Source organism: Gossypium raimondii, chromosome 8 (assembly GCF_025698545.1).
Source record: "Gossypium raimondii isolate GPD5lz chromosome 8, ASM2569854v1, whole genome shotgun sequence".
Lineage (NCBI taxonomy): Eukaryota > Viridiplantae > Streptophyta > Magnoliopsida > Malvales > Malvaceae > Gossypium > Gossypium raimondii.
Window position 1 is genome coordinate 2,101,546 of NC_068572.1, and position 27,599 is coordinate 2,129,144.

Consider the following 27,599-nt stretch of genomic DNA (forward strand, 5'->3'; position numbering starts at 1 on the left):
TTCTCATTGAACTTAAATTTACAAGCAACCTATTATGGCACCGACATAAATATAAATATCATATTGAAATTGGAGTTTATTAAATGTGTAATATTATTAGTTGTTTAACTAAAATAATTAAAATATTTTACCAAAAAATAATTAAAATAAATAGGACCACATGGAGGCCACATTGCTATCCACAATTATGTGTTAAAGAATTTAATTAGGGATCAATTCATCAGACAAAGAATCTTAAATTATTTATTAATATATATTTGGTGTTATTTAAATTTTTAAATATTTTTTGTCTGGTGAATTACGAAAAGAGGGTAAAGTCTTAACAACAACGTGATTAGCATGACTTGAACTTAAGCCACACCTAGGACGATGAACACCATAACTATCAGGCCAACCACAAGACTTAGGTGAGATAGCAGGGGTCTCTCCTACCTTAATCAGTGGTCGAGGATTCGATCTTCGCCTTAGGTATGGAGTAGCTTTAAAACTCGCGGCCAACATCTATCCCCTTAATGGACCTATAGAATACAGATGATTAGTTATTGAACTTGTTCCGATAAATACATTAAGAAATAAAACAAAAACGCTTAACACATGTATAGAATACTTCAAAAAGAAACAAGTAAGAGTCTATATCATGCTACCTTAATTATTTTTATAATTTTTAAATATATATTTAACATTTATAAAATTTAACACTAAAAATTCATTTCAGTATTTAATTTATAGTTTTCGAACTTATCTTAAATTTTAAATATAAAATTAATTTATTTTAATATTTTATTATAATATTATATATTTAATTTTCTTACTTTGTAAAAAAACATGTGAAATAGATAAAATAATGTAGATAGATTTTGCTGTCGAATTTGGATTGTATTAATGTATGATGAAATGGTACTCTAAAATTGGATTAGGTCATCGCTTGAAAAATTATTTATATTTTATAATTTTTAATATTTTTTAAAATTTTTAAGTGATAACATAACACAATTTTAAAATATCACATAATCACTCTTGAGAGAAATCCAAGTTCACGAACCAAATTAGAAAAAAATTCGACAAGCCTTTATACTAACGTGGAAAACGTCTAAGGTGAGATCTTATTAGAGTGAGATTCCATGAGATTCTTTTTAAATCAGCGACTGTGGTTAAAAGATAGAAATGAGGAGACTATAGCTGTTTGGTCAAGCCATGTCAGAAACTAAAAAATTGTGTTGATGACCTAGAACCTGTTAAATCGATTAATGAACATGTTGTTTTTCTCTAGAAATCAGTTTATTTCCTTCTTTTGTGTTGAAACCGATTGAATTGGTTAAAAGAAAAGCTCATATTTTTCAATGTAAACCCTATGAGGCATGATCAATAGTGGATTGATGTTTTTTTTTTCTCACTTTTTATTTCTACTGTTAATTTAAAAAGATCCTTACTATAATGAGATCTTTAAAGAGATGCCATACTAATGTGGACAAAAAATTCAAGGATTAAGTTGAAAAATTTTGTCAAATTTAGGAACTAAATATTTATTTATCCCTAAATTAAATGTGGATTCTTGTTTGATTTTTTTTAGTACTATTGGAGGTAATGTTTTAAAAACTAGACTGATGGTGGAACCAATCCAACCATGGTTCGACTGTTAGTCTAACAATAATTGAACAAACGATTAAATTTTATTTTAATTTTTAAAACATATTAGAATATCATAAATTGGTTCAACCATTGTTTTTTTTTCTTCCAATTTTATGGTTTTTTTTATCGATTTTGAATGGTTCGATTAGAAGTTGATCTAATCCCTTTATTTAGACTAATATACTGGTTATTCCCAATTCAACCAGTCTGATCTAGTTTCAACAACATTTATAAGAGGTATGGTTGAAGCTAGAGTCGTCCACGGGTCGAATTATCTACCCAAGTCTAAAGACCTGCCCGAAATATGAGAAGGTTTAGACTAATAGACAAAGCCCAAAAATCAGATGTGGGCAAAAATGTAAACCCATTTTCAACTCGAGCTAGGCTAAGCTCTACACGGATTACCTTATTTTATATAAGACTAAATATAGATAAAATATTAAACTCATGTTTCAAACCAGATCAGAGTGAAGCAAATACAATACGTAAAAATCCCTTGTCTAAGCCCGCACCAGCCCGAAGCACAAAAAATTGAAGAAAAATTACAAATAAATTACAAAGTTGTAAAAATAACTCATAAAATTATACATTTATACACAAGAGTTAAAAACAACAATGGCTGCCCATATGTAAATAGAAACATCTCTATTTTTATCATTTTATCTAAAAGTCTCAAAACTTTTTGTTGCTTTCAGTTATTTATTTATTTCACTAATATTCATCTTCATCTTCATTTCTTGATCCAAAGAATCTCCTTACAACAGCTGCAACTGCACCCAAAAACATAAACAAGAGGAGTGTATCAAATCCGCCTCCGACGCCGACCGCAACGCTAGGGCCGGGAGCAAAGAATGAGAACGGTGACCAGCCCCAACCACCGTAGAACGGCACGCCGTAACCGTATCCGTAGCCTCCGACTAGAGGTGGGGCAACCCGCGGATTAATGTAAATGTTGGTCCTGGACAAACATTTAGGAGAACAGAATTTAGATGAAATGTTGGTCCGACGTATATCCGAATATGAGTATGGGGATTGAGGGATATGAATTATGATACTCCGACTCTTCATTTCTAAATTAGAAGGTAGAACCACGTGTATTTTTAATCGGTAAAAGTATCATGGAGATCTTTTTTTTAGTCGGATTACATTTTGTTCTCTTTACTAAAAAAATGAGCAAATTAATAACTGTACATTAGATCAAAGAGCAAACTAATCATTTCTATTAAAAATTTCGTCTATTTCTAATGTTAAAACTGATCGCACCTCTTGTTGACATACAAGGACAAGTTTTTAATAATAAAATAGGCGAAATACAATCTAAATTGTAGTACAAGACCCTCATGATATTTTTACCATTTTTAACCCTATATTACTTGGACTCGAGCATCAATATTGGATATAAATATATGTTTACACGAGTTTTTTTTTTTTTTTTTAAATTCATATATTCAGAAAGTTCTTGAAAAATCATATCTCCGAACTTAAATCCATATATGTAGAATGGAAAAAAATTTCCTAGGGTCAAAACATAAAATTAATCTCACAAACATAGTGGCCTAAACAAAATCAACATTACAATTTACATAGCTAAAATTTGATGAATTACCTGGAATTGTTGTTGGCTCTTGGTGCTGAGCGAGGAGCCGCCGACCGGAATGCTTGGCCGCCAACTCTACCACCGGTTTTGGCGGCTGATGCATCACCCACCGAACCCAGAGTCAATACCCCGGCTGCCAGTGTCACCATTGCTAGCTTTGCTAACTGTTTTTCATTTCTCCTATATGAAAAACAATCCAATACACCCAAAGATTATCCTCAATGTCATCACTTATGCTAAAAACAGCGTATAATAAATTTACATATCAATCGAATACTTAAAAGTTATTTTTAAAATTTTTTTTTATCAATCGAATACTTAAAAGTTATTTTTAAAAATTTTTTTTATAGAATCACTTTAGTGACTTCGAATAGACGACACTTCATAAAATTCTTTCGAAAGCATCGGAAATAACTCAATAACTCAATAAGCTTATACTTTTATATAATATAATTTTGTTAATTGATGAAATTAAGCATGAAATTTCTTTTAAACAGCCTTAATCATTGTTGCTGTTAGGTGTAAAATTTTTAAAATAGGTTGAATTATGATAATTTTGAAATTAAAACATCTATTTTGAAATTAAAAAGAAGTCTATGAAGTGTTGTGTATTCGAAACCAATAAATCTCTCAACAGGTCCAATATTATTGATCTATCTATTAATACTAAGTTGATTCACCTATTTAAGCATTCGAAATGGCACTTTCACTCGTGAACTCGTTTCTTATTCAAGTACTCAAACTTTTAGCCCTACCAAGGCAATCATTATGCCAAATTAAAGGGATTAAACCCAGAATTATACCCATATTAAGAATCTAGCCCTAAACCCCAAATTAACAGCAAGATTCTGAGAATAAAAGAACAAAAAAAACCATGGAAATGAACTATAATTACCAGGAGGAATCGTCGTGGTCGTCTGAGTGGAACCTGCAAGTAATGAAAGTAGGAGAATTGGGAAGCTTTGTTTTGGGTTTTCGATTAAATGAGAAAGCATTGGCTATGAAAGTTTGATGAGAAGCTGATAATGCTACCGACATGTTTCCGGGAATAATCGGTGTTGCTGTGTTTTCGTTAGTATTTTGGTAATTTTATATGAACTGAGATTTTCGTTCATCTTCTTTTCATGATATGGGGATCACCACGTGTTCCAATTTTAATGGCTCTCCGTCCAAAATATCTCGTTTTGGCCCTCGTTTCCAAATTCTAAATGGTGTAAGCGGTAGTTTGGATGAGTGTGTTTAATTCCGGTGATGTTAAAAATAGCGGTGGCGGTGAGATTAGTTACTATAGCGGTGAGATTGAATACTGTAGCGGTGAGATTAAAAATAATGGTGGAATGTGTGTTTGGATTCAAACGCAAATGTAGCAGTGAGGTGAGAATAAAAAATTACTATTAAGGATATCAGATTAGAATTGATATATAATACAAGTTTTTTAAATTATTTTATTTTTTAAAAAATTATTAAAATATGTGAATTTATAAATTCATTTAATAAAATATTAAAATGTATCTTCTAATATTTTAATGAATTATATAATTAATTTAAATTATTTATTAGATAAAATGATAATTATTTTAAATTTTTATAGTTAAATATTTTTATAACAATGATAAATATTATTTTCACAAATAGTAACATTATACTTGGATCAAATTTTAAAGTATCTAAACGGATGATTTTTAATAAAAAAAATAGTAACATAAGACATAACAAGTTTCATTATTACTAGAAATTAGGTTATGATACAAAATGTTTTTACAAATATGGATTCATTAAACTAGTTGCAATGGTTTCCCTTAACATCGTGATTTCAAGGCCACTTTCTCTGTTAGAAGAACTCGATTCACCTCTGTCAAACTGGCTTGAAGAGACTGACATGTCGGGTATATTCTCAAATTCTCGAAAATCCTCATCATTTGACCAAGCATGTCTTCGAATGTAATTATGCAAAACCATTGTTGCAATAACTATTAAAACTTGCTTGTTGAATAACTTGGAATATTTTCTTAATATTAGCCATTTTTTTCCACACTCCAAATGTTCGTTCAATCACAGAGCGTAACGAAGAATGAGCATGATTAAAGATTTTTTTTTTCTAGATACTTAATGATTACCTCGACGAAAATCAGGTAAATGATATCGTTCCCCCTATATGGACCTAGAAAATCTGCCATTTGTGGATATCCTGAATCCACAAGATAATATTTTCCTACAAAAAAGTAAAACATAATATCAAGTTTAAAAATAAATTAAAAATTTTAATATTTTTTTATGTAAAAAGTAATTAAAAAATTAAAGTTCAACCTGGTGGAGGGTGTGGAAACTTCAACTCTTGTTTTCTAAGTGCTTGCAAAAAAAATCTACTATCATGTGCTGTTCCTTCCCAACCAAGAAATGCAAAAATAAAGCACATGTTGAAGTCACAAACTGCTATAATATTTTGAGTTGGTTCACATTTCCGTCCGATATAAAGTATTTGACAAGAAGGCGAAATGCATGCTTTTATGTGTGTTCCATCTATGGCCCCAATACAATCCTTTAAAATAAATACAAGTAATGAGATAAAAGTTAGAAATAATTATATTTTAAAAATATAAAGATTGTGTAAATTTTACCTTAAAGTGGGGCCAATATCTTGTATCATGTCGAATATGGTTCGGTACTTCCTCGAATTGACCTTCAGTGGGTTTAATCGTGTCTATTCCCATTCGAGCAAATATATGCAACATATCAGTAAAAATTCGACAAATAGTTTCCCCAGATCGTTGAAATCGCTCTGTTGCATTTGAATTTGATTCTCTATTTCCAAGAATGTACAATGATAATGCTAACTTCTCCATTGCCGATACTTTCTCATTCTTTAAGCCATAATTTATTTGCAAATCATGCAACAAGCTGTGCAATTTATCTTTTGGCATCCTAAAACTATTCATGCAATGATCATCGTGCCCATTTAATACTTCGTACACCCACATTTGACCTATATAATTTGAATCCATACGCGGTTGCATAGTGAAATAAGTTTCATGGTGTACCAATACGCTACTTAACACATATTCTTCCTCTTCATGATAATTGTTGTTTTCAACTTGGGTAACAATTGTGGCTATTCTTCGTTGAGCTTCTTCACTTAATTCAAGGGTATTATAATTCATATCAAAACTCTTATACATATTGTTAAATTCATCTATAACCTGAAAAAGTAATCAAATGAAAATAAATCCTTTAAAATCTCGTGACATTCTATACAACGCAGAAACTTGATTAAAAGTATAGCATAAAAATACCAAACATAAAAAGTATAATACATTAGTTTTACATATAAAAAAGTAGTATAGCTATATTACAATAATAATTCTAAGGAGCTTATGGTGGAGCAGGTGGTTGATGGTATGGTTGGAAGGGAAATGAGGATGTTGCTACCAAGGATGAAAATGATGCAATTGGATTTTGTTTAGCATACTCACGTCGAAGCCACCAAACCCTATCATCTGGATCTAAGTTCAAAAACATATCTTGTTTCACCGATATTTAGAACATTTTGGTGGCAAAATAGTACAGTTCATCTTTTTTTGGAATTTCATCTCCCAAAGCACGCAAAGCATCCATTGCATTTGAAATAGTATATTGAGAGTGAGGAAAAATAATTTCATTCACTGACTTCCTTGGACTAGTCATACTCTCACACAATTTCTCAATCTGAGTAGTTAATGTATTTCTCGATGATTTTCTACTTGAACTTGATTTTTTTCCTTTACCGTGTACAGCACCAAGTGTTTGCTTTCTTCTATTAGGAATGTCATGAGAAGGGTTTGATGGTACCTCATCAGGAGGAATACATTCATTCTCGTTACTATGTTCATCTGAATCACCAAATCCCTCATTAGGTGCATCATCTCCCATAGGAACCCCACTTGGAAGAACACTAGACGAAGGTGCCCATGCATTCTCTCCGGTGGCTACAATGCCACCAAACATTTGCCACATTAACTCATTCAATCGTGGTTCAATTCCTTTCTTCTTAAATCCTTTAAAATTAGGATTTTCCTACATAACATGTTAAATGTTAAATGTTATTCTAAGATTTTTATAATTGTAAATTATTAATTTCAATAAACTTTAAGCATTAAAATAATGATAAAGTTAACACTAACCTGTATTTTTGCAGCCTACCATTCTTCGGTAGCATCGACCGTCTTTTTAGATGGATACCATTCAATACCTGTAGATTCCTTAAGCAACTCCCTCTATAACCTCCATTCTTTTTTTAATGTATCCCACTTATTTTCAATTGAGGTTTTCCATAATTTTTTTGTGTTTTTGCTTGAAAAAGAGCAATGTCATTTTCCCATCCTTTTGAGTTTAGATGAGTTGTCGGTCTATTACCAGTATTGACTTCATTCACGCAAAGTTCACAAAATATCAACTTCAGCTCATCATCCCAAACAGCTTTTGTTGCTAAGCTACTATCTCTCTTCACAAAATTTTGTATCTTTACCATCTATTATTATTTTGATTTTAAATGTCAACAGACATAAAACCATAAATATATAATTAGATATAATAATATAGTTTCATAAATAATAATAATAATAATACATCACGAATGGATAAAAGCCATAAGATGAACACTTCTTGAAGCACAAGCAATAAAGCTAGTTCATGGAGATGAGAAGTCTAGTGCAAATTGTACTAAAGAAAAAAGAAAAAATCCGAGGGGAATAGCTGTTCCAGTTAAGAACGGTGATGCAGAGAATGAAAAGAAAGCAGATTCATCGCATATTGACAAGGTTTAAAAGAAGGCTGACATAAATGAACCCAAAACTCGAAGCGGTAAACAAAGTGCTTCTGAGGTAATCAAAGAATTGCAGGTCCTATTTGAGAAAGTTTAGGAGTCCGGAAATGGAGTTTTAAATAAGCTTGACACTGGAAAATTTCGCTATCATCACAAAAAATCTGTTTATCAAGGTATAGTTTTAAACATTCCCTTGGCTGACCATGGGTTTGAAATTTTAATTACATTTTTGTATGGTTTCTGCAATTCTTTCAGGTACTACGAAGGTATTTCATATGATTACTTCAAACTCATGGGAAACAGATCCCTTACTGTCAAAAGGTAAGTTTAGTTATATGGATAATAATGAGATTGTGAGTTCACAGAACCTGTCTTCTACTATAAGGAAACTGTGTATGTGGGAAAAGAAGCTCTATGATGAAGTCAAGGTATGGTTCAGGAATCAATATGCTTTTAGATTTTACTCTACTTTTTTCACCTTTTTCTTTTAGTTCATGTTTTTGTGTCGAAGAGATGAATGACTCGGTAAATTTTGAAATACTTTATCAGAGTTTATTTTCTTTGAAAAACTTTAACCAGCATTGAAATGTTTTATGGCTTATATATTTCTCAAATGATTACAAGCATGGTTAGATGAAAGTGATATCTAAACTGCTCTCTTGTCATGTAATCTATGAAATTGATATGTTTTCAACCAAATCAGGTGTTATATATTTGGACAAGAACATGTCTATTGGAAAAAAAAAAACCATAGCCATGTATTTGAATTGTTTGAGATCACCTCAGTAAGGGGATTTTGGAAATTTTAGAACTCAAGGGTACGAACATCACTTACTTTGATTTAATAGATATGGTTCCTCAAAGTACAGTGTTTCACAACGATTTAAGCAGCGCCTGTAAAATGGTCAAGAATATAAATTTAAAGCATTATCTTTTTGTCATACAGTTCTTTTCAACCTAGTTTTGGAGTTCTTCTTATCTATATATATATATATATGTAGACTTTGTTTTGTTTTTCGATGCTTAGGGTTGAGTAGGAAATGGATGGAGAATAATGTTGAGTTTCGAGAATACAACGTTCAATTAGAGGTTGATTTACAACAATTTCCTTTGATTTTATCTAGTCTTTTATTTTCAATTTCAGGAGCTAAAATTGGGTTTTCTTTTTCCATAAATGTATGGGAAGGAGGAATGTGCAGAGAGAGCAAGGGAGATGATTGAAATCATGGATTATAAAGAGCCAGGGCCTAATACTAACCCCAGAACTAGTTCTGTTTTACTTGGTTCAGCAACTTTAGTTCTATAATAAAGAGCCAGGGCCCTCCTCCCCAACCACAACCTTAGTTCTGTTTTACTTGGTTCAGCAAACTATTAAGATGGTTTTACAACTTAGGATTAGGCTATATATGTATTGTAAAATCTATGGATTTTCCCTTTCTATGTTACATGAAAATGACACCTTGGTCTTTTTATTACAGTTAATATTATGTATGTGTGTATGTTGAGTACTTGATTGCAAGGGAATATCAGTTTCAAGAACCCAATAATCTATTGACTTGTATGATTTGTTTGAATTCTGTCTAAGAGAACCAGACTACTGAAAAGAAAAGCAATAACAATAACAACAATAATAACAGTGAGTGACAGCAAACCATCTCACCTTGATTGCGGTGTCATTGGTCGGACCTCGTTGGCTGAAACTATTTTAACCAGAGGCTAAAACTATCTGAAAACAACAACGGGGAGAAACTAACGAAAACGAGGGGAGATATGGTTGTTTTGTTCCCAAATATGAAAATAAATAAGATTGGGAAAGAAATTAGTTTAACATCTAAGGCTAAAACAGTAAAATAATAATTTACCATAAACATGTTTTGTTAGTATACCATGAAATACTAATTCAAAGAAAATTGAGTCTCCATATATGCTTTATTAGGACTGAGTTAGACTTTTCAATAGAAGGAAAATGAACTATAAATAACAGAATCAACAATCAAACGGAATTTCACATGGAAAAACTAAGGGTCTGTTTGATTGCCAGTAAAATATTTTCCGTAAAATGATTTCTGGAAAATGTTTTACTTTTCGTAAAATGATTTCTTGGAAAATATTTTCGGTGTTTGATTGAATCTGTAAAATATTTTCTGCTTGCAGATTTTTTGAAAATATTTTTCGGAAAAGTTGTTTTTACATATATTAATATATATTAATAAATTTTATATTTTAAATTATTTGTACATATATTGCAATGATTTATTTATAATAATACTTAATTATTAAGCTACAATATTAATCGTTATAAATTGAAAAAACTAATATCAAATAAATTATTTGTAATTGTGTTAAAAAAGTATTGAATAATTAAAAAACAAGTTCTTGGAAAATCGATAAATGTAAGCGCTTTTCTACGGAAATGAAGGAAGGAATGAAGGAGGCGATAGAGAGGAGAGCACGGAAAATGTCTTACGGAAATTGAAAGGGTAAGACATTTTCCCTAAAATGTAACCCATTTTCCCTTGTTTTGGAGTTCATTTTCTAAATGGAAAATGTTTTCCGCCAATCAAACGCTGGAAAAGTTGGAAATGATTTTCCGGAAAATCAATTCCGTCAATCAAACAGACCCTAAATGAGTAATAAAGTACTCACTTTCACTAATTTGGGTAATCAAACCTTAACCCTTTGTAACAACCCCACCAAGTGTGTCACTAGCTAGCTCCAAATCAAGTTCTAGGACTTTTACACTTGTAGTATCTGACTGATAAACTTACAAAACCACGTGTTAGATAACTTACCATAAGCATGGAAAAAAGAACAGGCAGAACATGCCATTTCAATCCCATGAAATATTCATTACATGTTTGAGGCAAAGGTGACGCCCAATGTAATAATAGTATCAAAAGCTTGAGGAGATGCAATGTTAACTTAAATTGCTAAATGTGAAAACTAAATTAATGACTATATTAGTACCTGTTACAGCCAAGATATGATAATACTGTGGATGCAATCAGCCTTTAAGTGTGATTGCTAACAATCCCTATTGTAACCTTATATTTCCTTTTTCCCTTGATAAAAATTTAGAAAAGAAACTGAACCAACTCCATAAGATTTGATATTCACACCCAAATCCTTTATAAAGGCATTTCAGTAAGAAGAAAATAAGGAAGATTGAACAGCTTGTTAGATTTTCGATTTTGTGTTCCAATTTGCTCTATTGGTTTGCATCTTAAAATAAACAAAAAAAATGGAGCAAATTTCACCAAATTTAGTTCCCACAATTACACTACATAAAAAAGAATCTAGATTCGGGAAATTCGGTCTGATGGATGAATTAAAAAATCAAATCGATAAAAAAATTGTAAAAAACTTCAATTTAAATTCATGTCCCAAGTAACAACAGCACACTTTTGGTGTGACATGTATCGGATTCAAGCAAAATTTCTTTTTCGTATTTCAGATTGAACTTTGGTCTAAGCAACCCAATGTTGTTTCATATCTAAAAACCAAGCTCAATGCTCAAATTCAAGTCTTTATTCACCCAAAGATCCTAGCTTTCAAGCTAAAAATGATGAAATAAAATCAAGTAGAACACATCAAATCACAAGAACTCAATCAATACAGTAGATAACTGAACAACTCCAGCTCTTCAGTTGGGATAAAAAAATAAAACTTTTAAATTAGATCCAGGCACGATAATCATGTAAACAGAAAAATTATAATTCAAACAACTGGTGGAAGCATTGAGTTAAAATCAATGAACGATAGAAGCAAAGATAGAAAAAGTTTGAATCTTGGGAGAATATTTACCTTAGATTCAAATGATTTATCTCTGTTCTTGGTGAGAAAGTAAGGAGAAGTAAATTTCTGGCATAGAATTGAGGGAACCTAACCTCAATGAAAAAGAAAACGTCTGTGAAGATTTTCCCAAATCTGAAAACAAATAAGGTTGGGAAAGAAAATACTTTAACTTTCAAGGATAAAATGGTAAAATAATAAATGAAAATATGGGCATTTTTGTCTGCAACAAAAGTTAGACTGCTCACGGTGTATAAGCTGGAGCTTTTACCTCCGGTTGGAAATGAGGCTGGCAGTGAGGTTCAAATCTGCAACTGCACCTCACTATTGTTTTTCCAAACACCAACACAGTGCAGGGAAAAAGAATATTCCTTCAAAATTCCATCTCACCATGGATGATTCTGCATCCAAAGGAAGCCTAACTCTGCTCTGCTTCTAGTCCTTACCTTTTTAGCATATTTGAAATTTAACTAGATATGTTAATGGGTCGGGTCATTTAGTCTGCCCCGAAGATCAGTCTGAAATGTAAGAGTATTTGGATAAAAATATAGGCTTGAAAAATGGGCTTTGACAAAAAAATAAGGCCTGTTTAAAAAATGGGTCGGGTCTTAGATAAGGCATTTTTAGTCCAGGTCTAGCCCGGCCCGAATTCACTAAAAGACAAAAAAATTCTATTTTTTAATATTATTTTCTCCCTATCTTGCTACCATCTACTATTTTGTTATTATTATTTGGATATTATATAAAATTTATTTTATTGTTAATTTTGTTATTATTTTAGAGGCATTTGCTTGTTAAGTTGCATCTATCTTAGTGTTATTTAAATATACATATTTTTTAATATTTATTTTCAATTTGTTGGGAAATATTTATTTTGATATTTTTAGTATTTTTGATGTATTATATATATTTTAGAATTATATAAAAAATAATATAAAAATTAATATTGGCGGGTCGGGTCGAGCCCAAATTTTAACATTTTTATATGAATTAGACTTTGGTAAAATTTTAGGCTCATTTTCTGGGCTAGCCCGACCCGGCCATGCACACTTTTAAATTTAACCCTATTTTAAATCTCAATTATTCTCAAGAGTTAGATCTTTCTACTCTTTATATTTCATAACGTCAATCGGATTATTTGAAATTGGAAGACTTTCACGTGTGTGATATTGGTTATATGATTAGTTTTTTATAGCCTTTTATAGAGGGTTATTCTCTCTTTACATTATCTGAATCGGGAAATCATTACATTTGAAACTTTGATTAAAACTTTTCAGAGAATATATTCTCTGATTACAAAAATACAAATTATAGAACTATTCACTTGTCTTTTCTTGCAGGGAATATTTCATGTTCACGCATTATTTTGTTGCAGGGAATCTCCCCTGTTCACACATTATTTCTTGTGGGAATCTTTCCTGTTCAGGCATTATTTTGTTGCAGGGAATCTCTCCTGTTCACACATCATTTATTGCAGGGAATCTCTCCAGGTATTTTTTTTTTTTGACCTGGTGATGGTTACTGAAGTGGTATCATCTGCAAGATCTACCGTCTTGATTGAGGATGCTGATGATTCATCTTCAGATTCGGATATAATTTAATTTAATGGAATTCTCTTCCCATTGATATTAATTAAACTTCGATTATTAAATGAAAAAAAATAGAGGGTCGAATCCTTGAGATTAAAATTAGAGGAGATATGAAAAGAGTATAGGGTTTGAGACCGCTGCTATATATTCTAAATTTATTTGATATACTAGTGTTATTTTTAGATTTTACAATCAAAGTTTATAAATGTCACTTATGGCTGAGGGTGAAGTAAAAGAATGGGTTAAATCTGCTGTTTGAGGTATGAGTATGGTAATTTTTTTCATATTAGGATTAAAAATAATTCTCTAAGTTTAGTCCTAAATTTAGCAATTATTCATACATTAAAATTTAGACTTGGTAACTTTTCACATATTAGGGCTTGGACTGTTTTTTGGTTTAAATTTAGTCCTGAAGTTGACAATTGTTCTCACATCAAGACTTGAACTTTAGGATTTTCAACGACTAACTTGGATAAAAAAAAAGTTGAAATCTCGATGTAAGAACATTTGTCAAATTCAAGGCCTAACTTTAACAAAAAAAAAATCAGACCCTAATGTGTGAACAATTATCAAGTTGAAAAAAGAAACCCCAACATAAAAAAATTACCAATTTCAAGGCTCAAAATGTGATTTAACCTAAAAGAACTTTTATGTATTAAAAAATGCAACACGTGGCCATATTTAAACTCCACATGAGGAGTTAAAATATTACAACATTAGTATAACAATTATCAAATAATAATCCATGGTTAATTGTTATTAAAATTATTGATACACGGAGGAGATTGTGGTGTCCCAAAACAATGGGCAAAAAGTCATATTTGCCTTTTCGCATTGAGGTCCCAATTTTACATATGAGAGGTCATGTATTATTTTGTGATTAAGGTAATGATTAATAAGTGGTCAGTCTTAGTTTGGGTAGAATACACTATGATGTGAAAGGGAGCTTTTCAATTTAGACAATAGGATAAATAAACTGATATGAATAAAAATTTAATTCAAAGATTAAAGCATATAAAAATATATAAATTCGAATATTCATATATATATATATATATAGGCAAATATCCAATCCAGTCCCTAAATTTAACCCAATTTGAAAATGGGAAAAGACACCAAGCTTGAGTGCTTGATTAAAAAGCAAGAAACTGTAAAACACGGAACATTACATGATTGGCAAATTAAACCATAGACATGTTAAAATGTTTTTTTTAAAACTAAATTACTTTTTTTCTCTTCATCATCTGTAAATGTCAAGGAACTACCATCCTTTCGTTTTTTCCGGCATAGGTTTCCAGTGTTCTAAACAGTATAATGCTGCTGGATCGTATCGATATCCAGCCCCTTGAGTTTCACCACGGACTCGACGTGCCCTTTGAGTGTATGAAGCTCTCGAAGCCTATAAAACCGACATCAGAAATCCGTGATCGAGTCATAAAATGAACAGTACTTATAGATTTTAGTGTTAATGAATAAGGCATGATGGGTTAATCTGTTACCTTGCAACTTCGGCTCGTCTCTTGGCCTGCTCGGCGATCTCCGATAACTCCCGGTAACTGTTCTTGTCATTGAAGAGATTAGAAGTTTCCGGTGGTTGAAGTCCGTGCAATGTTCTTTGAGCAAGTGCCCATTGTGCTTCCCTTTCTTCTTTGCCATAATCTTTCTTTGTGGTGAATGCAGTCTGTGATGGAGGCTGGGTTAGTAAATACGAAAGCGACTCGACTAATATGCGTAAACCAAGTATGTATATACCTTGTTTTCGAGTAGGTTGAGCCAAGCTTTTCCGCTTAAGATGTAACGGATGGCGAACTTCATTATATCCAATGGTACGTAGAAAACTATACTGTAGAGCCATATGACACCAGCCCATCCCCAACCAATTCCTTTGATCCTTGCAAATCCCCAGTTTGCATATACAGCAATCAAAGTTGCAACCTATAACCAACACGGGAATCGATTAATTCGATGCTTTACGACTCAGAAATGAGTGTAGGGATATAGGTACGTGTTCTTACAAGCTGTGCAATGATGAAGGCAGTGACCAATAGTAGTCCGGGACGCTCAGCGTACGACCAGCTACGCGATCTAGTTACGAAGATCAGAGCCTGGCTCACAATGCTCACTTGTAAGTATAAAGCGCCCATCATCTCATGGTCTCGTTCCCGTAGAGATCGAACACCGAATTTGTCCTGCATTTTTCGATACAAACTGTTAAGAGATTAAGCTGAAATCAAAAACGAAGTTTGAATACTTTCAGTGGGTATAAATTGCAAAAATTTTCAGCACTGCGTACCGAGAAGAAGTCGGTATCATGCATGACCCAGAAGAATATGACAGTCATTAATGCCAAGTAGCCTCCAAGCACGATTCCAGTGGCAAAAATTTCTTTCAGTTTCCAGCTATCAGGCAAGGGAGATGGCTTGACTCGATCCTTTGAGATTGTCATAATGGTTCCTGGAGTAATATTTGATTCAATTGATGTTAATACTCGGATTTGAAGCATGGAACACGAGAAGAAGATAAGTCATGTGTAAGTTATGTAATAATCTACGTACCATCATTAAGAATGGCAATGATCAAAACCATGAATGGCGAAAAATCAAACTTCCAGATGAGAGCGATAAACAAAAATCCGAACTACAGAAAATCCGAGACAAAAGATCACATGAATGAATCAATACCTGTAGGTTCATGTAATCAATAATTAATTCGTATAAAACCATTTTATCATGTACTAACCACAATACGGATCGTGATCGAAACTGCGTAGATCTGCGAAAGTAAACAAACACGAAAAGGTCATGCATCGCAAAGCATAATGCATATAAATCTTCAGAAATATGTTATAGAGGGGAGATCCAGTTACAGTATAGTTCTTCATCCTTTGGAAAATGGCTCTGCTAGTTAACACTGCACTTATAATAACACTCAGCCCCGGTTCTGTGAGAACAATGTCGGAAGCACTTCGTGCGGCATCTGTAGCATCAGCCACTGCAATACCGATATCTGCCTTCTTTAAAGCAGGAGCATCGTTAACACCATCTCCAGTCATTCCACAAATATGCTTCCTCTCTTGTAATTTCCTCACAATTTCGTATTTGTGCTCTGTAAAGTGTGATACAAAGGTTTTATGTTACTCGAGACCCCGAAGACAAAAGGAGTTCACATTTGCGAATAGCCAGGATATGTCAAAACAAGTTACCTGGAAACACTCCCGCAAACCCATCGGCCTTCTCAATCAACTCTTCCACAGGAAGGGCAGCTATGCTTGCATCTTTGTCTTGACCTAGCAAAGAAGCAGAAGGATACATGTTCGTCCCCATTCCGAGTCTGCGGCCAGTCTCTTTTGCAATCGCAAGTTGATCACCTGGACATAAGTACAAAAGCATAACTACTAAATTGCTGCAATGAATGAAGTAACAAATGGAATTATCCATTGGTGAACTCGGTTAGAGGATTCATTACCAGTAATCATCTTAACATTCACACCAAGATGAAGAGCTTGGCGAATGGTTTCCGCACTGTCATGCCTTGGAGGATCAAACAGAGGCAATAAGCCGACAAATTGCCATGGAGTGCCGGCGCTTTCTTTTGTTTTCTCCGGCACTTGCTGGAAAGTGTAGGAAATTTGGCAAGTATAAGGGAACATTTTGATATTCAAACTACATAATAGTGATTAGAACATCATGATTTCAAGAAAGAAACCTGTCTGGAAACGGCTAAAGAACGAAGCCCACGTTCCGCAAACTTGTCGATGATAGAATGAACTCTCTTCTTAAGATCTTCTTTTGCATTGCAAAGGGCCAAGATCTGTCAACAGATATGATAAATTAAACGACATGGAGGCCCTTCACAATGTTTATACCATCAGTAAATAGCGATAACAAGGTTACCTGTTCGGGAGCACCTTTGCTTGCTCGATGCCAGTTGCCATTGGAATCAATGTAAGTCAATGCAGTTCTCTTGTCTACAGGATTGAAAGGCAAGAAATGCACCTCTCTAATACCAGCTCTCGCCTGTATGTACAACATATCGAACATAAATATTCCCCTTCGATAATGGGAGCAATATAGAGAAGAAATGGTTATATACCTCCTTAGGGTCGGCAAGCATTCCAACAATGGCAGCATCGATAGCGTCTTGATTTTCAGTTCTAGAGGCCCTTGCAGCAAGCAAGACAACGTGCTCCTTATCAGCATCCTTTACAAACACCTCAATCAAGTTTTTATCGACACTCAGCTTGTTGAGCGTCAATGTTCCTGTCTTATCACTGCAAAGGACATCCATACCAGCCATTTCTTCGATGGCGGTCATACGCTTGGTGATAGCACCCTGCTGAGACAGCCTGTGAGATCCAATGGCCATGGTGACAGACAAAACAGTCGGCATAGCAATGGGAATACCACCGATCAAGAGGACCAAAAGATTGTCGATCCCATCCCGGTACTTGCGGTGTTGAATCGGATACATGACAACGATCTCGACCAACATACCAATGGCAATGGAGCAAATACAAAAGTTTCCAATAGCAGTGAGCACCTTTTGGAAGTGTCCTACTTGGTTAGTGCTATCCACAAGATGTGCAGCCTTCCCGAAGAAGGTATGCACACCGGTAGCGATAACAATGGCTTCAATTTCACCCTGTTTACAAGTTGAACCTGAGAAGACTTCATCCCCGGGATTCTTCGTAACGGGAAGCGATTCTCCGGTTAAGGCGGATTGATCAACCTTTAATGGATCGCCTTCAAGAAGACGAGCATCGGCCGGGATGATATCTCCCAATTTGATGCTAATGATGTCTCCAGGAACCAGAATTGCTGCTTCTTGCTCAGTCCATTTGCCATCCCTTAGCACCTATAATTTCACAACCATATAAATTCAAAATCAATTCCATCATAAACATTAACTCTTAGCCATCGCAAAGATTCTATAATATGCATCAAAGTTTTCATGGGTCAAGTTGATCTAGATTTCAATCAAGTTAATGGATGGTAGTAATATTATACATAGATAAACAAATTCTACAAGGTTTAAAATATAGAACTCAAATTTTGTTCAAATCTACTCATATTTATAAATAATTAACTTAAACTCATTTAGTACAACATATAATATTTTTAAAATTTATAAAATATATATTTGTTTCTATTTAATATTTAATAATTTTATTTTCACTGTTATTTAATTTGTAAGCATATAAACAACTAACATATTTTTAATATTTACATTTTATAATATATATATATATATATAAAGAAAAGAGAAATAAAGTATTATGAAACCGAAAACAGGCTGAGCTGAGTTTGAACCTTTGATATTGAAACGCAAACTCAACTCATATTATTTGTTTAATTTTCAGATTTAAAATTTTTATTCAAACCTTTCAAATGTTCAACCTTCAAATTTAAATTTTGAGTCTTGAACAACTACACTACCCAAAGACGAACCCAAATCTCGACATAAGCATCGGAACTTACCCTGAAGCACCTTTCAACCCTATTTACTTAGATGAAAATGTATTAAAAATTACCTTGGTTTTGGGAGCAAGACCAGCCATAAGAGCAGCAGCAGCATTACCAGCATTATTTTCTTCAATAAAACTGATGGTAGAGTTAATCACCAATAAACAAACGATACCGACGAAATCTTGCCAATCCGGCGGCTTCCCATCACCGTTGGCTAAAGCAATGGCCATGATTGCAGCAGCTTCCATGACCCATGACAACGGATTCCACATGAACCCCAAAAACTTGAGAATTTTGCTCTCCTGTTCATTTTAAAGCAAAATTTTAATATTTATTATGGTTGCAGACGTAATAACCATCGAAATTAAATCCTTAGTAAAGCATCATAATAAGACCTTTTTCTCCTCGAGCTTGTTGGGGCCAAAAATCTGAAGCCTGTTGACTCCCTCGTCTGAGCTTAAACCTTCTCTGGTACATTTCAGCTGCTCAAACACTTCCTCGATGGGGATTTTTTCCTATAAATAAAGCAATTATCCAGAAATTAGAAATTATATTTTAGAAAAAAGCAAAGGAAAATTTTTATTTTTAAAGAAAAAAAAGAGAGGAAAAGGTGGTAAAGTACCTTAAAATTCCCAAACTATCATAAAAACAAATCGCTTTCAAATCAAAAACACAAACAAAAAACCACTTTATTCAGTACAAGGAAAAGATTAAACCGTAGCCAACTGTGTAACCGTCTTGTCCTGTCCTCGGTTTTCACATTTTAATATATATTTTCTTTTAGAGATTATTACTTGAGGGTTTGTTTGGATAGAGAGAAAAAAAACCTGAAAGAAAATTAAACACCCAGTAGTATTTTACAATTTATTTTTTTATAGTATCAAAATTATATTTTAGCCTATTAGAAACTTTGGGATTACTCCTTTGTTTTCAATATTTTAAAATATATTTAATAAAGTACAAAAATAATTGTTTTTAAATATATTTGTCGCATGGTCAAAAGGTAGACTCTTCCGGTTTAATAGTACACAGCACATGGGATGGATCAGTTGATTTGACTTTCTTTTCCTTTTTCGACGAAAATCGGTTTATTTGACCTCTAATATTTCGATATAAAAACACTAGTTTTATCGAAAATTATTTTATTCTTGGATCTAATAATAATTCTAATTATCATGCAATTATATGGTGTAAATAGCATATTATAAAGTTATTAAAATAATGATATAATAAAAACTTACTCGATTGAATCTTAGTTATCAATATAAAAACTTATTGATTCATCTTATTTATGAGTTAAAAGAAACTATAAATAATTTTAAGTAAGTAAATATGACCAGATGTTATAATCAAATTATTCAAAAAATTTATATTTTTACTTAAGAACAGAAAATTAAACCAAATAAATACTTCTAAATACAAGCTAAATTAAAACTTAATCAAATTTAATAAATACCAATAGAAATCAAATCAAATACTATAATTTAAATTGATTTTCTAGATTTTTTTTCTCAGCCTTACCGATATTTAATTTTAATTTTTTATAATTTTTTCTCGTAATTTATAAGGCGTTCTCCACTATCATGTATCAATTCTTTTTTGGACCTGATGTCAAATAAAGTAAGAGTAAAATTCGCTAATTTTCTTTCTTTTATCAGCATGGCTGACTCAAAAAACTTTTCACGGGAAAGTGACAAGGAAAAGCAGACCAGTGTAGATCTCATTTTAAAAAGATAAACAGAGCAAACAAGCTTAACAAAATGTAGAAGACGATTCATTTTAGTAGTCGAAATTTTTTTTTAAAATTTAAAACTATTTAAGAAAATACTAGAAAAATAAAAAGACTATTACCAGATCAACAGTCTCGTTCTTGATCTCTTCAAGACTAATACCGGCCATGTTTCAGTTTCCACGACGATCACCACCACCGGCAACGGCGGCTTAAGAAAAAAAAAGAGCACTCGAAATGAATTAAAACAAAAAAAAAAAAAACTCGAGAGAAGAGGAATCAAAAACTCCTGGAATTATGAAATAAATGAAGAGAGAGAGATTGGATTTGAGGTGGAAAAAGTAAAGACCATTGAATGGAACTTTCAGATTCCCGAGAAACAAACAGAAAATAGAGAGAGAAAATGAGAGATTTTTGTGTATGTTTTTTTTTTTCTTCTTCTCTTCTGCGTAACACTGAAAGGCTAAGCTTTTTATATACTCTCAAATAAGAGAGAAGATGAGACTTTGTACAATCACATTAAAATTATTATACTAGATTTTTATAATCATAATTTTCCCTATTTAAATGTGTTATTATTGTATTAAAATTCTATATACTAAATTTAGGTCCAGTTGGCAAAAGCGGAATCGCACCCAAATTCAATCTTACGTAGTTATAATTTGCAGTTACTCGGGCAGTACTTATATGATGGAATAGTTTGATAAACTTGTTTGTAGAATTGAGAGACTCGAATTTTTTGTAAAATAAAATATAGTAATAAAATAAAATAAAAGTATAATTTATATAAAATTATACTTTTTTTATTTTACATTGATTAAAATAAAAAATTTTAACTTATAAATAAATGTAATCTAAATTCTCTTGTAGAGGCTAACAAGGGCCCACTCCCCAAAATAAAAAAAAATTATTATTTAAGCTCTTTAAAATTTTAAATTATAAAAATTTGATTTAATCCTATAAAAATTATAAAGATAAATTTCATTTGGTCCTTTAATACCATTCGAATTCGACAATAGTGAATTTTATTCTTCTCTGCCCGTGATTTTCCCCAAAAGGGGTTTTCACGTAAAATTTGTTTGTTTTATTTTTTTTCTTATTGCTTTACCATCGTTTTATATTACAATTATCAACGTTAGTTTTTACATTTGTGATTACTCCCACATATTTATATTTGTATTCTGATTGTACTGTACTTTTAACACTTTCTGAAAAATAAATATTTAAAAGAAAGTTAATATTAAAAAAAAACTGAATCAATTTTCAATTGAACCGTGATTGAAGTGGCAAAGAGTCTGTATTCAAGTTTTCAGTTTCGATACCCCCTTATAAAAAAAATTTAAGATATCTGACGTATCAGTGCATCCAACATTTATTGATATATAGTTATTAATTTTAACTTCTATTATTTGATACACAGGCAGGAGAATTTTTTTAGACTCCACAAATAAGTTGAGAGCGTGACAAGTGATATATTTATTTATGTAATTTTTTTGTTATACTCTATTATATATTTGTCAAACCATTAATCCGCTTGTGAAAATTAAAAACTCGATTTTTAAATAATTTTATTTATTAATTTATATATATTAATTTTGATAAATGGAAAATATTAATTATACTATCACATATTTATTTTTAATTTAATTAATACATAAATAATTTTCAAATTTACATTATATTCCTACTCACTTTTTTTTCAAAATTACCGGCCTGTAATCATGCCTTCACCGAATACTTACTCTGTCAAAAGATATGTTTATGGTAAATCGTTTTCAAATTTTCGATTATTTTAAAATTTTAGTAAAATCTTTTATTAAGATATTTATTAAAGATAATTTTCACTGGCAATGTATTTTTTTTATTTGATGAGTAGTTTAAAAATTTTGTCATATATATCTTTTTAAATATTTTCTCTTTATTAAAGACAGTGAGATATGTTGATTGAGTCTTAGCTTAATTGGTATGATCATTGTTGCCAATGCAGGAGGAAATGAGTTTAAGTGCGCTGAAGCATATTATCCTCCTATTTATGGGATGGAGAGGGGCTATGAGTAATTCTAGATATTATGTAAAAGAAGCTGATATGATTAGAACAATGGGTGAACCAGAAAATTTTTGGAGGCCAAAATTAAATTATATATTTTTACGATAGTAAAAAGCATTTCACCATTTTAATATTTATATATTTATAATTTTTAAGAATTAAATCAAATTGTTATCATTTTTAGGGTGTAAAGTGCAATTTCATCTTTACTAATTTAAATTTTATAAATCTTTCTATTTTAGAGGGCCAACGCCTACCATTCCCCTTAACTATACCTTTGATTAAAACCTATAACGAGATTATTCAAAAAAGGAAATACACTATGTTATATATAGTTTAAGATAAGAATTTATTACAAGATCTTCTACAGCTAATATATTTTCTTGCTTTGAACAAATTTTCACTATTGAATGCCTGTACTTACCTATTCTATTTCTCTCCATATATATATATATATATATGAAAATACCTTATAATTAATCATTTTATTATTAAATTATATGAATTTTAGTTCAGATTACATTTTAGTCACTTATGTTTTAATGTTGCATTTTAGTTACTTATGTTATCGTGTTGTAACAGTTTAGTCATTGAGCCCGTTAATTGCTATTAACTGTGTAACGATAAGTTGAAATGGCATGTTAAATCGTCATTTCAAACAAAATTTTCAAGTTAATTTATACAATCGGTCCTCATATCTTTTTGTTTTGAGCAGTTTAATTTTTTTATATTTTTTTAACTTTCCTTTTTTTTGTCCCATTCTCTTCTACTTCTCCCTCGGTTCTCCTCCCTTCTCCATTTCGTTTAACGTAATTTTTCTATGTTTTTCATTTGTTAAACTAGTTCCTATACTTTTATTTTTTTTGAACTATTTAATTTTTTCAAGTGAGGCGAACTTGTGGACTAGTTTTAAGAAATAAAAAACATAGAAAAATTACATTAAAAGAAACGAAGAAAGGAGGAAAATAGAGGGAGAAGCAGAAGATGATGGAAAAAGAAAAGTTAAAATATAGGGACCAATCGTAGAATTTAACCTAAAAATTTTCGTTTAAAATGATGATTTAACGTGCCACATCAGCTTCCCCTTTCACCGTTAACGACAATTAACGACTCAATGACTAAAATGTTACAATATGATAACGTAAGTGACTAAAACGTAACATTAAAGCATAAGTAACTAAAATATAACCCAAAGCAAACAAAAGTGACTATTTTAATAATTTACCCTAAAATTTATATATTTGATCAACAATCTAATTCGAGGCCATAGCCAAAGTCTATATATATATTTGTACATTCCAATGTTAGATTTAACATTGAGATTCGATCATGAAGATACTATCATCCCACATTTATATAAAACCCTAATTTCTTATTAATATCAAACCCTAATCTTAACATCTAATCAATAATATATATATATATATATAATAATAAATTTTAGAAAAAATTTAATTCACTCGTAGAAAAAGCATGAAACGGCATTCAAAAAGTATAAAACGGCTTTGATTTTGTACTCCACGGTCAAAAGAAACCGTTAACGTGAAGCAAAATAATTTGTTAATAGTATATAATTTTACTTTATATATCGTATTTTAAAAACTATATAAATTAATATATGTTTAATAAATAAAAAAAAAAAACTCAAAGTCTAAGATTAGGTATTATCCGTATAAAAAAATATCGAGAAAAATTTTGGCTGACAATAATTTTTTTATTTTTCATTATATTATTAAATTTACGTTTTAAAATAAAAAATTGGAGTAAAATAGAAGTTGTGATATTTATACGTTTAAAAATACTTATAATTTAATAAAAATAGTGATGATTATTACGCGTTTAAAAATATTATAATTTAATTTACAATTATTAGTTCAAAAATATTGTGCTAATTTTAAGATAGAATGATTATTTCAATAGAATTCTAAACATTTTAATTATCAAATAATTAATATATTAGAGTTAATAATGTTAATATTGTTTTATATTGTATGTTGAATATGTTAGAAATGTTTCGATTATGATTTGAAAATTGTCTGTTATATTTGAGTTGATAAGTAAATATACTTTAATTATATTCAATAATTCAAGTAAGAACGATTATTTTACGTTAATTATCACAATTAAAAATATAATATTTAAAACATTCGATTAAATATTAAACGTGTAAACTCATATGCAATTTTTTTGAATAATTTCTTTATAGGTTTTGATCATATCTGCCCCTTTTGAAAAGCATATCTAAAACTACTCATAGCTTCTCCCCAGCCCATAAATAGGAGGATAATGCGCTTCAAGGCACTCGAATCCGCTTCCTTATGTATTGACAATAATATTCATGCCGGTCGAGTTAAGACTCAATTGGCTTTGTTCGAATGATATTAAAGTATTTTTAAAATATAATATACATACATTAATAATTTATGTATTTAATATTAGAATGTCATGCATGTAGGCATTAATAGGCATTAACTGAGACATGTCAAGGTTTAAAAAAAAAATACAGTAGGTGATTGCACATGGAAGCATAATAATAATAATAATAATAATAATAATAATAATAATAATAATAATTAGGATGCATGATTATTGCCTATTTATTCTATTTTTATTGGTTTTTTTACATATTAATATTTAAGTAGTTTCAGATTATATATGTTCCTTTTCAAATATTTTTTAAAACTAACCATAGTCCTCCCTAACCTATAAATAGAAGGATAATGCGTTTCAGCGAACTTAAACCTACATACTCCTGCATTGATAACAATGTTCATACCAATCGAACTAAGGTTCAATCAGCAATTGAAATATGTTTAATTAAACATGTGACCAGCACGACTCTCACATATTTCTGGAATATGTAAACATAAAATAAATTATTATTAAATAGATAAATTATATTATAAAAATATATAATTTTTTTATTTAAAATAATAATAAATAATAAACAAAGTACTACTTGGAGGTAAGTTGACTTTGGAAAGGGTAAATGTCCCTACTTGTTCCAGATATTGTCCTTTCAATTTAATTAAATAACACATAATAAATGCTTTATTTTTGACCCAAATCCTTTAAAAAATTATTTCAAGTCCTTTCGAACCACTGTAGGGGCTAAAATATAATTAATAGAAAAGATGCCTATTACCTCTTATTTAGACAACGACATTCTTAATTTGTTATTTAATGCTAGTTTAGTTAATTAAGTTTATTTTTATTATTTTAAAGTAATTTTTGACTCGAGGTTTTCTAAGTATCGTTTGTTAAAAGCTGATGAACTTCTTAACAGATTCGATATTGTGTTATTGGTGAAAAGAAGTAATTTCGCAAATAGGTATTGTGTCATTTTTTGGGTAAATTACATTCGAGGTCATTAAACTATTAGTAAATTTATGTTTTGGTTACTTAATTTTAATAAGTTACAAAATGGTTAACGAGTTATTAAAATTGTTATTGTATGGCATTCTCTGTTTGCACCACCTGCACCAATTGAAAGCTATTCTTCCCATTATTTTCTACAGTTCAGTTTTTTTTTTATGAAACAATTTTAAACTTTACGAATCCGCAAACTAAAATTCAAACAATCTTTTTGGAACGAGCCTCAGTCCAACCCGACTCGACCCGTGAACAACTCTAGGCTAAAGATGAATCATACATTATTGAGAGAGACAAAATGTAATTTTACCATTATATTAATTTATAATTTCATAAACTTCAAAGAAACTAAAAGATATATCTATCATTTTTTTTAAATTTGTCAGGTCCAACTAGTTTTTTAGTAGGCTCATACTGATCTAATCGATTCAAAACCACTTTCCAAATTCAATTGGTCCGACCGATTAATCTAATCAGATTCAAACAACATTAATATTTACTATTTTCTAAAGGGCCAAGGTCACTACCTGCTCTTACCCCTATTTTATCTCATGTTCAAATTAACCTATACTACACCAATTATCAATAATAAAACTCGAACATAAAATCTCGAAAATTTCATAACTACAACCTTATTTAATACAAAAAAATAATGGTGAAATGATGTAGTAGCATGCATTATTCATGTGAAATGTCAATTATTTTCCATTTAAATATTGATTATCTTCCCCTGGCGTGGGTTGTGAGCTTGCACTCACACTTGCTATTGCTTGATTGGAAATTGATAATATTAAATAATTTTTATTTTTTCTCTAAAAAGTCAAAATATGATAAGAAAATTATGAACCACAACTGGGATTTTTTATAATAATAATATTAGTACATATATATTATTGAGGAGGCTAATGATAGAAACAAAGGCTTTGACTTCATATTGCTGATTTAATTAGATGTTTTTGTTATTATACATTATTAACCTAATCTAATATTTATTTAATTTACTGCAAAGTCTTCTGGGGTGAAATTAGAAAAATTGTAACTTTTACGATAATAAAAATATAATTTTACTATTTTAATAGTCTATATCTTTATAATTTTATCTATTATTAAGAGAATCAAAGCATAATTTTATCTTCATTAATTTAAAATTTTAAAAGTTTTAAAGGACTTAAATGGTAAATTTTACATTTTGTCACCCCTGAAAGTCTTATTTTTGTTTGATCGATTTAAAAAGAAAAAGCAGAACTAATCTCTTTTGTTGTTATTATTATTATTATTATTATTATTATTATTAAGGCATCAGAAGTCAACTTTTGTGATTTTATTTTCAATTATTATTAACATCAATCCCATCAATGGCTCATCAAATGTTTTCTTCCAGCTTTGAGATAGCCGCAATTAAATTTGAAGTGGAAATAGATTGAATTCCAAAATAGGGCAAAATCATAATGGTTTAAATCGAATCGGATTGAGAGAATCAATCAGAGAAAGATATTAGATCAATTGATTCGGGAATTGGTACGAACAAATTGATCACCATTTTTTTTATTTCTTATGAATATTTAATGATTTATTTAATCG

At 30.8% G+C, this 27,599-nt stretch overlaps 2 protein-coding genes and 1 long non-coding RNA gene across 3 annotated transcripts; 1 reads left to right on the forward strand and 2 right to left on the reverse strand.

Moving 5' to 3' along the window:
• Positions 1-2,057: 2,057 nt before the first annotated feature.
• LOC105790187 (uncharacterized) lies at positions 2,058-4,317 on the reverse strand. The gene is made up of 3 exons (XM_012617656.2): positions 4,122-4,317; positions 3,236-3,406; positions 2,058-2,587 (listed from the first exon to the last, which is right to left on the reverse strand). Exons 1-3 carry the CDS (start codon positions 4,262-4,264, stop codon positions 2,341-2,343), a joined length of 561 nt encoding a protein of 186 aa, XP_012473110.1. The 5' UTR covers positions 4,265-4,317; the 3' UTR covers positions 2,058-2,340.
• Positions 4,318-7,944: 3,627 nt separating this feature from the next.
• On the forward strand, positions 7,945-9,472 carry LOC105790191 (uncharacterized). Its single transcript, XR_008198310.1, has 3 exons — positions 7,945-8,197; positions 8,280-8,452; positions 9,169-9,472. It is a non-coding gene; the product is annotated as an uncharacterized LOC105790191 (long non-coding RNA).
• Positions 9,473-14,426: 4,954 nt separating this feature from the next.
• LOC105790189 (plasma membrane ATPase 4) lies at positions 14,427-20,999 on the reverse strand. Its single transcript, XM_012617658.2, has 16 exons — positions 20,722-20,999; positions 19,266-19,385; positions 18,936-19,172; positions 17,498-18,259; positions 17,299-17,421; positions 17,111-17,215; positions 16,871-17,015; positions 16,608-16,772; positions 16,272-16,510; positions 16,145-16,177; positions 15,961-16,042; positions 15,699-15,859; positions 15,421-15,594; positions 15,158-15,340; positions 14,905-15,086; positions 14,427-14,804 (listed from the first exon to the last, which is right to left on the reverse strand). The coding sequence occupies exons 1-16, from the start codon at positions 20,767-20,769 to the stop codon at positions 14,708-14,710; spliced, it is 2,856 nt and encodes a 951-aa protein (XP_012473112.1). The 5' UTR covers positions 20,770-20,999; the 3' UTR covers positions 14,427-14,707.
• Between the last annotated feature and the right edge of the window lie 6,600 nt (positions 21,000-27,599).

Coding starts and splice junctions, on each gene's coding strand:
- LOC105790189 (XM_012617658.2), bottom strand. CDS start 20,769: ATGGCCGGTATTAGTCTTGAAGAGATCAAGAACGAGACTGTTGATCTG. Junction 17,422..17,497: donor TGCTTGCCGACCCTAAGGAG/GTATATAACCAT, acceptor TTGTACATACAG/GCGAGAGCTGGTATTAGAGA. Junction 14,805..14,904: donor AGACGAGCCGAAGTTGCAAG/GTAACAGATTAA, acceptor TCGGTTTTATAG/GCTTCGAGAGCTTCATACAC.
- LOC105790187 (XM_012617656.2), bottom strand. CDS start 4,264: ATGTCGGTAGCATTATCAGCTTCTCATCAAACTTTCATAGCCAATGCT. Junction 3,407..4,121: donor GACCACGACGATTCCTCCTG/GTAATTATAGTT, acceptor TTTTTCATATAG/GAGAAATGAAAAACAGTTAG. Junction 2,588..3,235: donor AGAGCCAACAACAATTCCAG/GTAATTCATCAA, acceptor ATGTTTGTCCAG/GACCAACATTTACATTAATC.